Source organism: Polistes canadensis, unplaced genomic scaffold, assembly GCF_001313835.1.
Source record: "Polistes canadensis isolate GaletaPanama2010 unplaced genomic scaffold, ASM131383v1 scaffold_48, whole genome shotgun sequence".
Classification (NCBI taxonomy): Eukaryota; Metazoa; Arthropoda; class Insecta; order Hymenoptera; family Vespidae; genus Polistes; species Polistes canadensis.
Genome location: NW_014569595.1, coordinates 134485 through 148124, shown reverse-complemented (window position 1 = coordinate 148124; position 13640 = coordinate 134485). Strand labels below are relative to the sequence as shown.

Here is a 13640-nt window from a genome sequence, read left to right as displayed (position 1 = left end):
AATGTAATTATTAAAAATATATTAAAATTAATAAATTTTTATATATATAAATTAATATCATTGAAAATTAATAATAATTAAAGTTTTGTTTTAAATTCCTAGTAATAAAGTTATTAAGTTGATTTTAGGTATTCATAATACAAGATGGCGTCTGTCATGTAATGACTGAACCCACATTAATGGTTGTTACCAAAGCAACGAATAAATATTAACAGAATAAACTACGAACCTAGACATGTCTGCGATTGAAATATTTTCAAGTTCTATTTATTATAAATATAAAGCTAGAATATGTTCTTTAAGTTCTTTAATTGTGTTATTATTTGTTATAATGTCAATAATTACTCCATTGTTTTTAATGTTTAATGCAGGAGGTATTAATATTTATTGTTATTTTTATTTGATTGCAATATCAACATTGGAAAAGATATCACAATTAGTATATTTTTAGGATTTTGGATAAAAACAAAAATTAATTCAGAAATGCCAGATATATCTTTTCAATACAAATATTTATTATTAATGGAGAGAGGCATAGAAATGGCTCCAATAGTTTGTTCTACCTTTACTAGCTACAAAGAAAATAAGATTTCCGATGATTGTTTAATTATAAAGGTTTCTTTTAATAATATTTTTATAAATTCATATATTTTTGTGATGTAGGTGATCAGTTAACGAACATAATCTATTCAAAGATGATGTTTGCTAACTGATCTCTTCATTAGTTGATCAACCACTGTACAGTTCTATAAATCTAAGAAACAGTACTTTTTCTTCTTATATATATCCTGTGAACTGTTCAGTGTCCAATTTGTTTGTACCCACTGTACCACATATTTATAATTATGATAGAATATATATAATTGTTTTTTGCCAAGGTACAAGAAATAGATACCAATAATGATGGGAAAAAAGATATATTAAAATTCGAAGCACAATTTTATACGGATTCACCTATCAAAAATATTAAGCTCTTTTTATTTTTTGATTTTAAATTGAAAGTAAGACATTGGTCGAGTTATATATATTTAATTATATATCAATGTTTTCGATAAATATTATTTTATCTTCAATAGCAACTCTTCGAAAGCTCCATTCAATCGTTTGCAATATTTGATCATACTTTGAACCAAGACGAACAGAAGATTCATTTTATAGCAGATTTGGAATTGAAGCAGAGAAGTATACTTCACAGCGATCATTTGTACGAGATATATAATCATAGCATAGAATTAACAGACCGATCATTGTTGCAATTGGTATCTCAAAACGTTAATAAAAAGTGTAAGCATAATATTTTAATTTTAATATTCAAAATTACAAAACTTTTTCGACAAATTTGTTTTATCTGTGTAATTTAATTACTTAGTTTCAGCTGAGGTTACCAATAGCCATGTAATTACTCAATCAGGATTTTCCAAAGAAGATATGATAACGATTCAAGGAGAATTACATTATAAAGATCATTTACTATATTATCAACCTAATTTGTGGGAAGAATTTAAATGGGCATGGATACAGTATATATCATGTTTTATTGTATTCGTTTATCTAATTAATTACATTCTAACATTTTTATTCTCTAATCGATATTTAAACTCGTATATTGTAGTGCCGTGGAAAACTAAATAATAAAACAGAATAAAGATAACAATGTTTAATATTAAACACATATAATATATATTTGTATATACATTCAACAAAATTATATTAATAGCATTGTAAAAGTAACTGATTAATTTAAAAAAAATAATCGTTTGTCTTATAATCATTTTTATAAAATAAGTATTGCATACAACGAATTATATGTGAGTATACGTATATGCAATACACACACACATATATATATATTTATACATATATATATATGCATGCATGCAACAATACATAAATTTAAAAAAAGATTTACATACCACATCAAATAAAAAAAATCAAATGAATGTATAATAAATCGAATAGTATTTCAATTGTTTTTTCGTTGTTTACAGGGGAAGGTGCGCTCGAAACGGATCGATATTGAGAATCGTCGGTGTCAAGGCGTTTCTTTTGGCACGAAGCAGCATTACCGACTATGTCAACCCTTCCAAGCATTCATCCGTATCTCAACAAGGCGTCCTACTCTGTTCAATGAGGGTGGAGACTGCGCTGTATCACGTATGTCACATACATATATACAAATTACATACATCACAGTCAGTATCATTCCTATACGTTAGCGTTATTTACTACTCCGCATAATCTACATCTCTTACACTTTCTTTCTTTATTTCTTTCTTTCATCTTTTTTCTTTCTTCCTTTCATATAGGGAGAACAAAGTGAGTGAGTGAGTAATTCCAACGTTACAAAGAAGAGATGTTGTTTGACAAATTTCACCGGCGATTCATTTGAAAAAATGGATTTTTAATGAACAAGAAAATAGGTACTAATTGTTACGCACATCATGTTCCACGAAGATAATATTATCGAAAACGGTAATTACTTTTTTTGGTATTTTTTATCTTACAATTAGAAATTAATTTTATTATCATTGTATCTTATAATAGATTTTTATTATTTTGGATAGATGTTCTCTAATTAACGTATACACTCATCTTTACAATTAATTAATTAAGCAGGAGTCATTATGTTAATTATATTTTATTATCAAATATTAATTTTCGACTAATTCTCGGATTTTAAATTACAATTTCTGACAGAATTTTAAATTATTTTTTTTCTTATATTGTTTTAAAGATTTTTATTTTGTTGCGATATATTTTTTGTACCAGTTTAGATTTGTTTTTAGGACCATTATCGGATAAGATATTTTAAATCAACAATAGATAGAGATAATAAATTTCAAGGATTCGAAGAAGAACGTGGTGACGCGCGAATCATGTCTACGAGATCGAAAGAGAAAGTAGTTGCTGCTTTTCGAAAATTATTCCGATCGTCGGAAAAGCTTGCTGAACAGGAAGGTGGAAATGATGGTACAACCAATTCACCTTCGAGACGATTACTCGGTCGTCATCATCATCATCGGCCTGATGCTGTTACACCGTCTGATGGTTCCATGCCTGAAAATCCAGGCACCAGTCATACCGCACATGGTAGTTGCTTTTTCAAAACAAAGAAGTCATCCAGTTCCTCTCAGGTATTCATTTCAATTCAAATATAATATAAATATTTGAATTAGGTGAAGATTAAAAGTCTCTTCTTAGGGAGCTAAGAATATTTGCTTTATTTTGTTATACATATTTCAGAGTGTTTTACTTTTATACAGATAGCTTCCATTTTATATTGCAATTGTTAATTGAAGATTTTAAAATTGATTGAAAAAATATATTATTTAATAATTATTAAATAAATAATTAAAATTAATAAATTTTTAGGGTAACATGGGAATTCCTGAAAAAGGAGTAAGATTACGTCGTTTGATGAAAGAACTGAGCGAGATTCAAAAAACTCAACACCGCCGAGATGCAACTTTTACCGCGGAGCTTGTAAATGACAATCTTTTTGAGTGGCACGTGAGACTTCACAAAATCGATCCTGAAAGCGAGTTAGCTGCTGACATGCGAGAACTCGAGATATCTTATATACTTCTTCACGTAGTATTTCCAGAAAATTTTCCTTTCGCGCCACCATTTATGAGAGTTATCTCACCAAGAATCGAGAAAGGATTTGTCATGGAAGGTGGGGCTATTTGTATGGAACTTTTAACACCTAGAGGATGGGCTAGTGCATATACTATCGAAGCTGTTATCACACAGTTCGCCGCTAGTATCGTTAAAGGACAGGTGAGAAAATAATCCACGTATCACTTCAACACACACATACACACTCATGTGCACTTATACTTCTAATATCTTGATAAGATACATGGTATTATTTCATTTCGTTTTTTTAGGGTTTTTTTTTTCATTACATTTTTAAACACGTTGAAATTGATTATATAATTTATTTGACACTATTGTTACTTATATATAATTTGTTGACTTGGTACATTTATTTTCACGACTCTCTTTCTGAATTTTCTATTATTTTGTACGTGTTAGTTTATTTTTATTATTTTTATAAATATATATTTTATATTTTGTTGAACATATTAAACATAAATTGAATTTTTGTAGGGACGTGTTGCAAGAAAACCAAAGACCAACAAAGAATTTAATCGACGATCTGCAGAAGAATCATTTCGAAATCTCGTTAAAACGCATGAGAAATATGGTTGGGTTACGCCTCCTCTTGCAGAAGGCTGATCTTAATGATCCAGATTAGTCAATATCATCTTAATCATTTAGTCGATCCTCTTTGTTAACGTTCTTACGTTGAAATTATTATATTTATTTAATAATTCTTCTATATATATATATATATATATGAGTCGCAATTTTATAATTCTCGAGCTTAAATATTTTCGAGAAAATATTATGTAGGAGATGAAATTGACGAAATTTAGAGGAAGAGGATAATTTTTATTCTTTTATTTATTTATTTATTTCTTTTTGGTTTGAAATAATAAACAAAATATTTGATGCACAATTATTTATTTATTTATTTTTTTAAAAAAGAGGATAGAAATTTGTTAATAGGGTGGTGGATCTTTTGTAAATAACATTTAAAATTAACAGGAGAAATATCGTATAATGTTGTATTTAATTATTATCGTGCTGGATCATGATTGGAAAATCCATCTAGCGTATTTTGATTATGATGTTTATCGTATGATAAAAAAATATACGCACTTATATGCATTTATCGGATAATATATTATATATATATTTTCTCACACGAAATTAGAGGAAACGTACGATGTTCTTCGTATATAAGTCTTATTAAATATCATCTCGTTTTTACATTTGGATTTCTCTATTTATGTATCTTAGTCATAGAGAATGATCGTACAAATATATTTAAAACAAAATATATATATAAAGAAAAAAAAAAGAAAATAATAATTACTTATAATGTGTTATTTGTTGATATGTCTTTCGATTAAAATAATAATAATTGTTTTTTTTTCCTATATCTATGTCGGTAGCAAGTAATCAGAGAGAAAAGTTTCTAATTCATTCAAAATATTATAAATGATAATATGTGTATTTATAGATTTTGTTGTTGGTACTGTATCCATAGATTATAGAAAATTTTATTATATATATACATACATATACATACATGTATACGTACACATATATATACATATTATAAATCTTTGAAAAAATTGTTTCAACTTCTTTAAAAATGAATGATAGTAAAAATGATAGAATTTTTCGGGATATATTATATCAGTATAAAAACGTTTGGTTAGAACAAAACGATTATATAAATATGTACAGTAATATATGTGCCAAAAAAAAACGAATTTTCGTAGAAAAATTCGATAAATTTGCCATTTTTGGAAATATATAATTATCACGTGCAATTTGTTATAATATAATAAAGAAGAACAAAAATTAAACAAAAAAAGAATAAGAAATTAAATTAATAAAAAAATATCAATGAATTTTAATGTAATATATAGAAAGAAAAGAAAATAACACATTTTATACAAGTTCGTCTTTATCGTTACTTATCGTAGACGTGGGGTAACATTTACAGAAACTAATGTCGAAAATGTTACACTTTATTAATATTAACGAAAAAAAAGAAAAAAACCAACGATGTTGAAAAAAACTTATTTTATTTTAAATTCGCTCTCAATTATGTATATTACAATGTAATTATATTTAAAAAATTACGCTTACGCATTCCTTTGACTATTTATACCAATTGTTTCATTCATATATACATATATATATGAAATATATATTAAATATAATTAGAGAAACATAATTGACTTGCAAAGGCTGATGCATATGATGTAATATTTACAATTGTTATTATTTAGTATATAAAGTCTCTATATATATCTTAATTAATTATTATATAGTAAAAGAATAGATCATTCAATTATTCCAATTCATTGTTATATGTACAATATACATATATATATATATATATATATATGTTCAAGCAAAAATGTATCATCTATTGGAATATTAAATATAGTAGATTGTCCGATATAAGTTCATGCAGTTTTTACCATTTATTTATTCAGAAAAAAAATCGCATGAACTTATCAAAAAATTTAATATCTCCATGCGTTATTAAAATCTATATGCAAAGAGTATTCCAAAATACATTAAGTAATGCACGAGAAAGAATAATTTTGCATTTAAAATTATACAAATCCGATATATTAAAATAATCGTCTCGCATTCATCATATCATACAATTTATTTTCATTCAATTAATTTAATTTTTATTAGCTTTGCTTTTACTTTTCTAATTTTAAATTAAATGCTTGGCCTCAAAAAATATTTCTAAATTTTATGAACTTGGCAGTATTTCGAGAATATTATTAATATTCTGTATATAAATATATATACATAGATAATTTTGTAGAAAAAATGTTTCGATAATTAATCGAATAATTGGTTACAAAAATCTATTTATATAATATAACATTTTCACGATTTAACTTCATACATTCATTATCATTCATTCTAGTTCACACGTTATTAATTATTATGGCCAAGAGAGGAACTTTTATAACTATTCATTGTTACATATTTCAAAAAGAATTATTGCTAATTTAGATCACTTTTTATCGTTCATAAATATACGCGCATTAGTTGCATCGTGTATAAAACATCACTCAAATTCTCAATCATTTTTTTCTTGTACGCAGAGGAAAAGTTTTGCGCAGAACATATTAAAATTATCTGTAATTTAATAATTAATTTTAATTTTAATATGTATACAAACAAGTAATTTAAAATTCATTGAGTGAAAATACTTACGCGATGCCGATACTAGCCATGTTGGTTTGTTTTTCCAATATATAAAAATCCAATATACAGGAATTCCAGAAAATATGATGATTATTCCTACTCCTACTTCCCATGGTGACACGTAGCAAGGAAGAATAACCAAAAATGTACAAATAATGAAGAATATTACGGGTAATGCTATAGATACCTAAACAAATGAAAAAGACAAAACAAAAAGAAAAAAAAATTAAAAAATAACACACACAACTCGTAAAATTGTATATCACTTTACGAATAATATCTGTTATAACGAGTCTCGTATTAGTAGTACCTTATGTTAAATAAAACAATTTAAACGTTTTTACCTGGAAATATCTTTAAAAAATAATAATAATTTCTTACCAAACAAATTGTTGATAACAGAAAATGATAGATGATAGATATTTCCAATTAGAAACATTGTAAATTCGATTAGAAAAAAAACTTAATCATTAGTCGTATATTGAGAATTAATTTGTGAATTAATTAAAAAAGGATATAGTAAATTAAAGAGAACAAAAATTAAATAATTAACTAATGAAATACCTTTATTGGCCTATGAAGATCGGGTCTTTTGTAACGTAGCCACAAGAGGCCAGATACTGAGAGCGTGGTGAACAGTGCTTCAACGAAGCTAACATAATTGATCAGTACATAGACATCCTCTATGATCAGAAGTGCCAGGGTGATAATGCTCTAGAAACGGAAATTACAGTTTAACGTTTAAATTGAGAGTTCGCGCTCAAGTGCAGAAAAATTGTTCTCTTCTAATGTCTACAGGTGTCTTGCTTAACAATTGTTACCTTAATTTAATAATTGCTATCATTTTTAATTAATTATCTCGCTAATATTAATTAACAATTTTTATCGTAATTGCATAAGATGAGCAAATTAAACGATAGAAATATTAATTAACAAGTAATGATATCAAATTTATTAAGGGTTCAATATTGTATTAGTTTAAATATGTACTTTGACTTCTATCAGTGTAGTATTGAAATGTAGGAGTTGACCTCTAGGTCATTCAGGTCAAATAACGTTCTCACAAACGAAGGAACAAAGACGAAAGGGATACTTCCGCTGTTTATTATCAAAGAGACGGTCAGCGACATGAAAGATCCAATTTATTAATCTCAATTAGCGTGCGCCGCAAAACAAGACGATAGTTCAAATCTCGAATATCTTACATGTTACTTACAAGTTATATTAATGAGAGTATTATTATTATTATTGTTATTATTACCATTCATTATAATATTATTTAATTTTCATAAATAATAGAAATAAATAATGTGGGTATTTTTTGTATAACACAATGGTATGAAGTGATTTTTAAATTTTAATTAAAGAAAAAGAAAAAAGAAAATACTTACCAGAAATATGAGGGAAGGCATTGGAGTTAGATTTTGTACATTAATTAATGCTATGGCAGCAGGCAAATGACCATTACGCGCACCAACGAAAAATAATCTTGAGGAAGCAAAAATGGCACCGTTCAATGCACCGAACGTCGAGCACGCTACGAAAAAGGGCATAATCCATGACATTACTCCTAATAATTTATTACCAAATGTCTGGAACGAAGAAATAAAAATAATATTGAATGAATTAATTGATCGATAAATCATATTATACATAAATGTAAACAAAATAAACTTACAACAGCGACTGCATTAGATGCAAGTATCTCATCTTGCGTTAATACAACAAAATAAGCGACGTTTGCCAAAACATAAATCACTGTCACCAATGGGAGAGATATGCATATTGCTCGTGGAAGATTTCTGTAAACAATATTATTCAAGTAAATATATAAATAATATAGATTAAACATATATGATTAATATCGTTGCAACGTTTCAACAATATTTTCTAATAATTTTATTATTGTAAAAGAAAAATATTATATATATATATATATATATTTACTTGTAAGGATCTTTCAATTCTTCCGTAACAAAATTAAGATAATTCCAACCAGAGTAAGAAAATAATCCCGAATAAATAGCAAGCGCAATATAACCAGGTTGCGTATTAGTTCCAGCCATTGGTTGACGAAAATTATCTGTATGACCGGTACAAAGCCACCAAAAACCAGCGACCATAATGATGATCAAAGCAAATATTTTGGTACCAGTAAATATATCCTGGACCCTTGTCGCCCATTTAACATTGTAACAATTAATTACAGTTAACAAGCCTAGGGATGATAAGAACAAAAAATATTATTCTTTGGTTCCTGTTGAAATCTTTTAATTAGACTTATTACTGTTGCTGATAGTGACGATTGCAATGACGTTGTCATCATTTTAATAAAATTTGTAATTATATCTTACACGTAACAACTGCCGCAAGTAATCTTACAGCTTCGTAAGATGGTTTACAATCCGGCCAAGCAGGTTGTAAAATATATTGTGCAAATGTAAGCGCAGTTATAGCGTTTCCCGTTGGAACGAGAATAAATAATGCAACCCAAAGGTAAAGAAACGCTGGTAATGGCCCAAAAGCATCACTAATATAGGCATAGTCACCACCAGATTTTGGTATCATCGTACCTGTAACAGAAAAGAAAAAAAGAAAACAATTCTAACGTGATAGAGGAATGGTATTTATACAACCAAGTATTTATCTTCACATATATATATATATAAATATTATATATATGGATATATGTAAGTATATAACACCGTGGGTGTATAAATGTGTAATTTTAAATGAAATAAAATGAAATGAAATGAAATGAAATGAAAAATGAAATGAAATGAAAAATGAAATGAAATGAAAAATGAAAAAACAAGTGTGATTATTGTATTTGCTGAAACACTTGAAACGTTAGTCCGTAATTATTTGAATTATAGCTACAGTTATTTTTTCATTAAACGAATAAGTCTATCATATCATTACAACGAATATTTCCTAGTTTTCTTTTTTACAAAATTGTTGAAAAGATTTTTATGTAAAAGACAAAAAAGAAGAAAAGATAAAAATTTTATATATATAGATTTAAATTATTTTATTTTATTATTTAAATTATTTCGATCTATAATTTATCACAGGGTTTGTTGATTATTTTTTAAATAATTGTAGTATCGTCCAAAACCAAATAGATAAAATTTCGAAAAAAGATATTTCTATATCTTATCTCTCTTAGCTAACATAATTGACATGAGATAGAATGATAATATGATCGACCTATATCGATAGAAAAACGAACAAGCGCCATTTATAAATTATTCGATCTATATATTTAAATATGTATATGTGTATCTGAAATTCCTGCAATGAACTATTAATAATAATAATTAATTTAATTACATTTAAATATATAGATGATAATTGTATAAAATATTGTCATTGAATTATTATATTTTTTGTTGGTCAGTTACTATAGATCGAAATATTTCTTATTACGTTTTTTTTTTACAGAAACTTTAGTAGTCAAAAACCTGCAGCAAGATGATGCAAGAGTCTACGGTTCTATCACTGACTACTAGCCCATAACATAAGTAAGATAACAGATATGGCTATAAATTTTACCTTAGAAACTTTGTCTTTATGTAAATAGTCATTTTTATTTCCTTTTTGACATCTATTATTTATGTTGTAAGAAAATTTATTTAACAAAAAGATAGATTTAAATATTTAAATAATTGATAAAAGAAAAAAAATAATGTTCCTTAATTATATTACATAAATAATTGCAAAAGAATTTAGTTCGAGTTAATTGAATCGAAATTGATACGATTATCGTTTAAATAAATCAATTTTGTTGTTTTAGAATACGTGAAAATAACGAAGAATATTATTTTTGTTAAAGTAGTATCTCTTGAATTGTATTATAAATTGGAGGAAAAACTAGGTTTTTGAATAATTCAAAGCTATGAATATATATATCAAGAACTCTAAAGTTCATTGCAACAGACATCAGATTTGCGTCATAGCAACGCTATTAGACTGCAGTAGAGTCGATGTTTTCTTGCGGCCACGTGTAAATGTCTTGACGTATACAATATGTGCGAGTTTTTTAAAGGAATATAAGATAAATAAATAAGAAAATAAATAATGCCATCAAATCAAATCATTAAACTTACCTAATTCCGCATAACAGAGAGCACCTATTAGTGAAAGTAAACCGGAAAATATCCAAACAATCAAAGCTTGCCCGACACTACCACTGTTGATAAGAACTCCTTTCGGTGAAACAAATATACCAGCGCCAACAATTATTCCAACGATAATAGCAACCCCATCGAGTAATCCTAATTCTTTTTTTAATTTAACACCACTGTCCTCGTCGTCATTATCTTCGGATATATTTTTTTTCGAAGCATGAAGCACGATCACTTGCCTCTCGGCTGGTGCTACCTTGTCCGGCATGTTCCTTTTCTTTTTGAAATATTTCTTTTCTTTTCTTTTTTTTTTCTATGTAAAATTTATTTAAAAAAATAATATGATGCAATATAACGGCGAATTAATCGAATTACGGGGTCTTCCAAGAACAACGTCGTTTAGTTACGACCCACTCAAAGGTTCGAATTCTTGTGAGCATACCTCTTTCCAAACGTATGTACAACATACGAACGAAATGAGCGCGTGTTCTTCGCACATGTGGTTCTACACGAGTTCTACGGTGGGGGAAAGTATCGGTGGGGGAGAACAACTACCTTCGACCAACTTCAGCTAACTTCATTAGTCATCGCTGAAACTTCCCTTCAAGAGGCAGCAACGCGTTTCTTTCTCACTACTTGTCAGTAACATTTCTTCTTTTATTCGAAATATCGCACTACGCACTCGCTTTCTCGTCGATTTCTATTTATTTTCTTAGTACACTTGTTAGATTATTTTTTATAGAAATAAATATAGATAAATCTCGATCGAAGTTCACACGTTTGTCAATAAAAAAGGAAGAATGAGAACATCATTATCGTTTAATTTCGATTACATTCGTTCCTATCGTATATTCGTTTGATTTGAAAAAATAAATAACTATCGACGATAAGATAAATATTGTTTAGTTAACAAGAATATATTGAATAAAAAATTAAATTTATTTTTGTTTTAATTTAGCAAACTCGTTACGAACAATATTCTATCGATATTTTCATAAGAAAATATTTTCCCGCGCCGAAACGGCAGATGATGCGACATTCGTGTGCACCTGCATTCACGGTATTGATTTTCTCAGGACTTCCGGTATCTACTTCTTAAGAAATACGTATCACATATATTTACATATATTTGATATTCACGTAGGAATAATTTTATTGGCACGAATGTAACTTGGTAAATATTACAAATAGAATAGCGATTGATGTTAACGTCGAACAGAAAACGTATATTATTCGATAGAATTTAACGAAAATCGAGCATAAATTTTGAACGCTGCGTAGCATTAAAAATAATACTATTATATCGAGCGTATATATCACTTCCGATAAGAACGCATAAATTTTTCATTCATCTTTGTTCATCCTTCACGATGCACTTCACTTATTTATTTATTTATTTATTTATTTATTTATATTTCACGAGAATTTCCATCGCATTAAAATAATTATTATTAATAAATAAAAATATACTTCTGTTTATTTTGAATCACTGTAAACATTTCACTGTAAATATATTTGTAGGTTTAAATTTTTATAAAATTATTGTAAACATAATATTTCTTTGACGATCATTCGAACGATGATTTTTTCTACGACGAAGCAAATGCAAAGAATCGATAGTAAAAAGAAACATCGTGATCTTCCGGTGTTTGCCCGGACGTGTCACGATTTATTGCGAATTTCTCGTGAATCTCGCGTGAAGCACATACGCTGAAGGGATTAGAAATACTGCGTGTTAAAATGCTTCAACGATAAAGTCTCTTCTTGGGGACACCCATTGCTGACATTGGTATAGAGACTTAATTTCATGATCGTCGATGTAAAATGTAACAATCATTGTTCAAATTTCATATTCCTACGCTTATGCTTAGTAGTCCGTTACGAGCGCCCAGTGATGCACAACCTTTTATCTTCATGCCGTCGATCAAAAATTTATCGTTAATTCTCTTTTATTTTTATTTTTTTTTATCCTTTTCTTAAATAATTACTTTAAATTAATTTTTCACTGCAGTTTGTAAAAAGTGTAAATAATTTTATTTAATATACTTGAAAATATCAAGTATTGAGTTAGATTGTTTTATACGTTTTTTAAATTTTGTAATCTTATCGGTCGTACGGTAAAATATAAACATAGATATTTATTGTTGTAAAGCATACATTTTCCGTTTATGTTTTATAATTAATTTAACATGTTGATTATATCATGTTGTTGATTACCCGTTTGTTTTTTCGATGGAAGCTACGTGGTCAATCATGACGCCAGCTTTATTATATTGTTTTCTATCTTATATCTTATAATTGTGGCCTCCATGGTAAAGCATATCAGTCAACATGTTAATAATGTTTTTTTTTGTTTTAGATGATAAAAAAGAAAATGGTTGCAAACCACTGCATTGAGAACTTCCGTTACTTGTTTCTCCCCCTTTATTCTTCCAGTGGCCGCAGGAGTATGCTTATTGTTAGAATTATTTTGTTTAATGCCAAAGGAGTCGATCATCGTAAAGTTTATCACCTGATAAATAACGTTCTTAGACTTTTAAAAAATGTCAATCTATATATTAGTATGATAAGAATAATTAGAGTCATTATTATTCCATTTTTTATTTTATCTTTAACATGACTAAAGTTTATTTACATTTTTTTTGAACTTGTTTTGTTACTAGTATTCTTCAGTGACCGTAAAATTATTGAGAT

General features: G+C 27.5%; 3 protein-coding genes across 5 annotated transcripts; 2 read left to right on the top strand and 1 right to left on the bottom strand.

The window, feature by feature from the left end:
- Window positions 1-128: 128 nt before the first annotated feature.
- Window positions 129-1651, top strand: LOC106785296 (transmembrane protein 231-like). Its single transcript, XM_014745612.1, has 5 exons — window positions 129-374; window positions 452-615; window positions 879-1001; window positions 1077-1284; window positions 1370-1651. Exons 1-5 carry the CDS (start codon window positions 236-238, stop codon window positions 1630-1632), a joined length of 897 nt encoding a protein of 298 aa, XP_014601098.1. The 5' UTR covers window positions 129-235; the 3' UTR covers window positions 1633-1651.
- A 547-nt stretch (window positions 1652-2198) lies between these two features.
- LOC106785298 (ubiquitin-conjugating enzyme E2Q-like protein 1) lies at window positions 2199-4516 on the top strand. 2 transcript variants are annotated; one of them, XM_014745613.1, is made up of 4 exons: window positions 2199-2472; window positions 2845-3134; window positions 3373-3780; window positions 4114-4516. In XM_014745613.1, exons 1-4 carry the CDS (start codon window positions 2442-2444, stop codon window positions 4240-4242), a joined length of 858 nt encoding a protein of 285 aa, XP_014601099.1. In that variant the 5' UTR covers window positions 2199-2441; the 3' UTR covers window positions 4243-4516. The 2 variants fall into 2 exon arrangements, with proteins under 2 accessions (XP_014601099.1, XP_014601100.1); XM_014745614.1 differs by having other exon boundaries at window positions 2787-3134; window positions 4114-4514.
- A 1926-nt stretch (window positions 4517-6442) lies between these two features.
- Window positions 6443-11811, bottom strand: LOC106785295 (Y+L amino acid transporter 2). Of its 2 annotated transcripts, XM_014745611.1 has the most exons (8): window positions 10929-11807; window positions 9174-9392; window positions 8767-9037; window positions 8498-8621; window positions 8211-8411; window positions 7384-7533; window positions 6829-7006; window positions 6443-6750 (listed from the first exon to the last, which is right to left on the bottom strand). In XM_014745611.1, the coding sequence occupies exons 1-8, from the start codon at window positions 11212-11214 to the stop codon at window positions 6692-6694; spliced, it is 1488 nt and encodes a 495-aa protein (XP_014601097.1). In that variant the 5' UTR covers window positions 11215-11807; the 3' UTR covers window positions 6443-6691. The 2 variants fall into 2 exon arrangements, with proteins under 2 accessions (XP_014601097.1, XP_014601096.1); XM_014745610.1 differs by lacking the exon at window positions 6443-6750 and having other exon boundaries at window positions 6757-7006; window positions 10929-11811.
- Window positions 11812-13640: the final 1829 nt, after the last annotated feature.

Excerpts from the sequence above, each read along its gene's own strand:
- LOC106785296 (XM_014745612.1), top strand. The coding sequence starts at position 236 with ATGTCTGCGATTGAAATATTTTCAAGTTCTATTTATTATAAATATAAA. Across the intron at positions 375-451 it reads TTTAATGTTTAATGCAGGAG|GATTTTGGATAAAAACAAAA; the intron begins GTATTAATATTT and ends GTATATTTTTAG. Across the intron at positions 1,002-1,076 it reads TTTTTGATTTTAAATTGAAA|CAACTCTTCGAAAGCTCCAT; the intron begins GTAAGACATTGG and ends TATCTTCAATAG.
- LOC106785298 (XM_014745613.1), top strand. The coding sequence starts at position 2,442 with ATGTTCCACGAAGATAATATTATCGAAAACG. Across the intron at positions 2,473-2,844 it reads AGATAATATTATCGAAAACG|GATTCGAAGAAGAACGTGGT; the intron begins GTAATTACTTTT and ends ATAAATTTCAAG. Across the intron at positions 3,781-4,113 it reads CTAGTATCGTTAAAGGACAG|GGACGTGTTGCAAGAAAACC; the intron begins GTGAGAAAATAA and ends GAATTTTTGTAG.
- LOC106785295 (XM_014745610.1), bottom strand. The coding sequence starts at position 11,214 with ATGCCGGACAAGGTAGCACCAGCCGAGAGGCAAGTGATCGTGCTTCAT. Across the intron at positions 9,393-10,928 it reads TCTCTGTTATGCGGAATTAG|GTACGATGATACCAAAATCT; the intron begins GTAAGTTTAATG and ends TTTCTGTTACAG. Across the intron at positions 9,038-9,173 it reads ACTTGCGGCAGTTGTTACGT|GCTTGTTAACTGTAATTAAT; the intron begins GTAAGATATAAT and ends TATCATCCCTAG.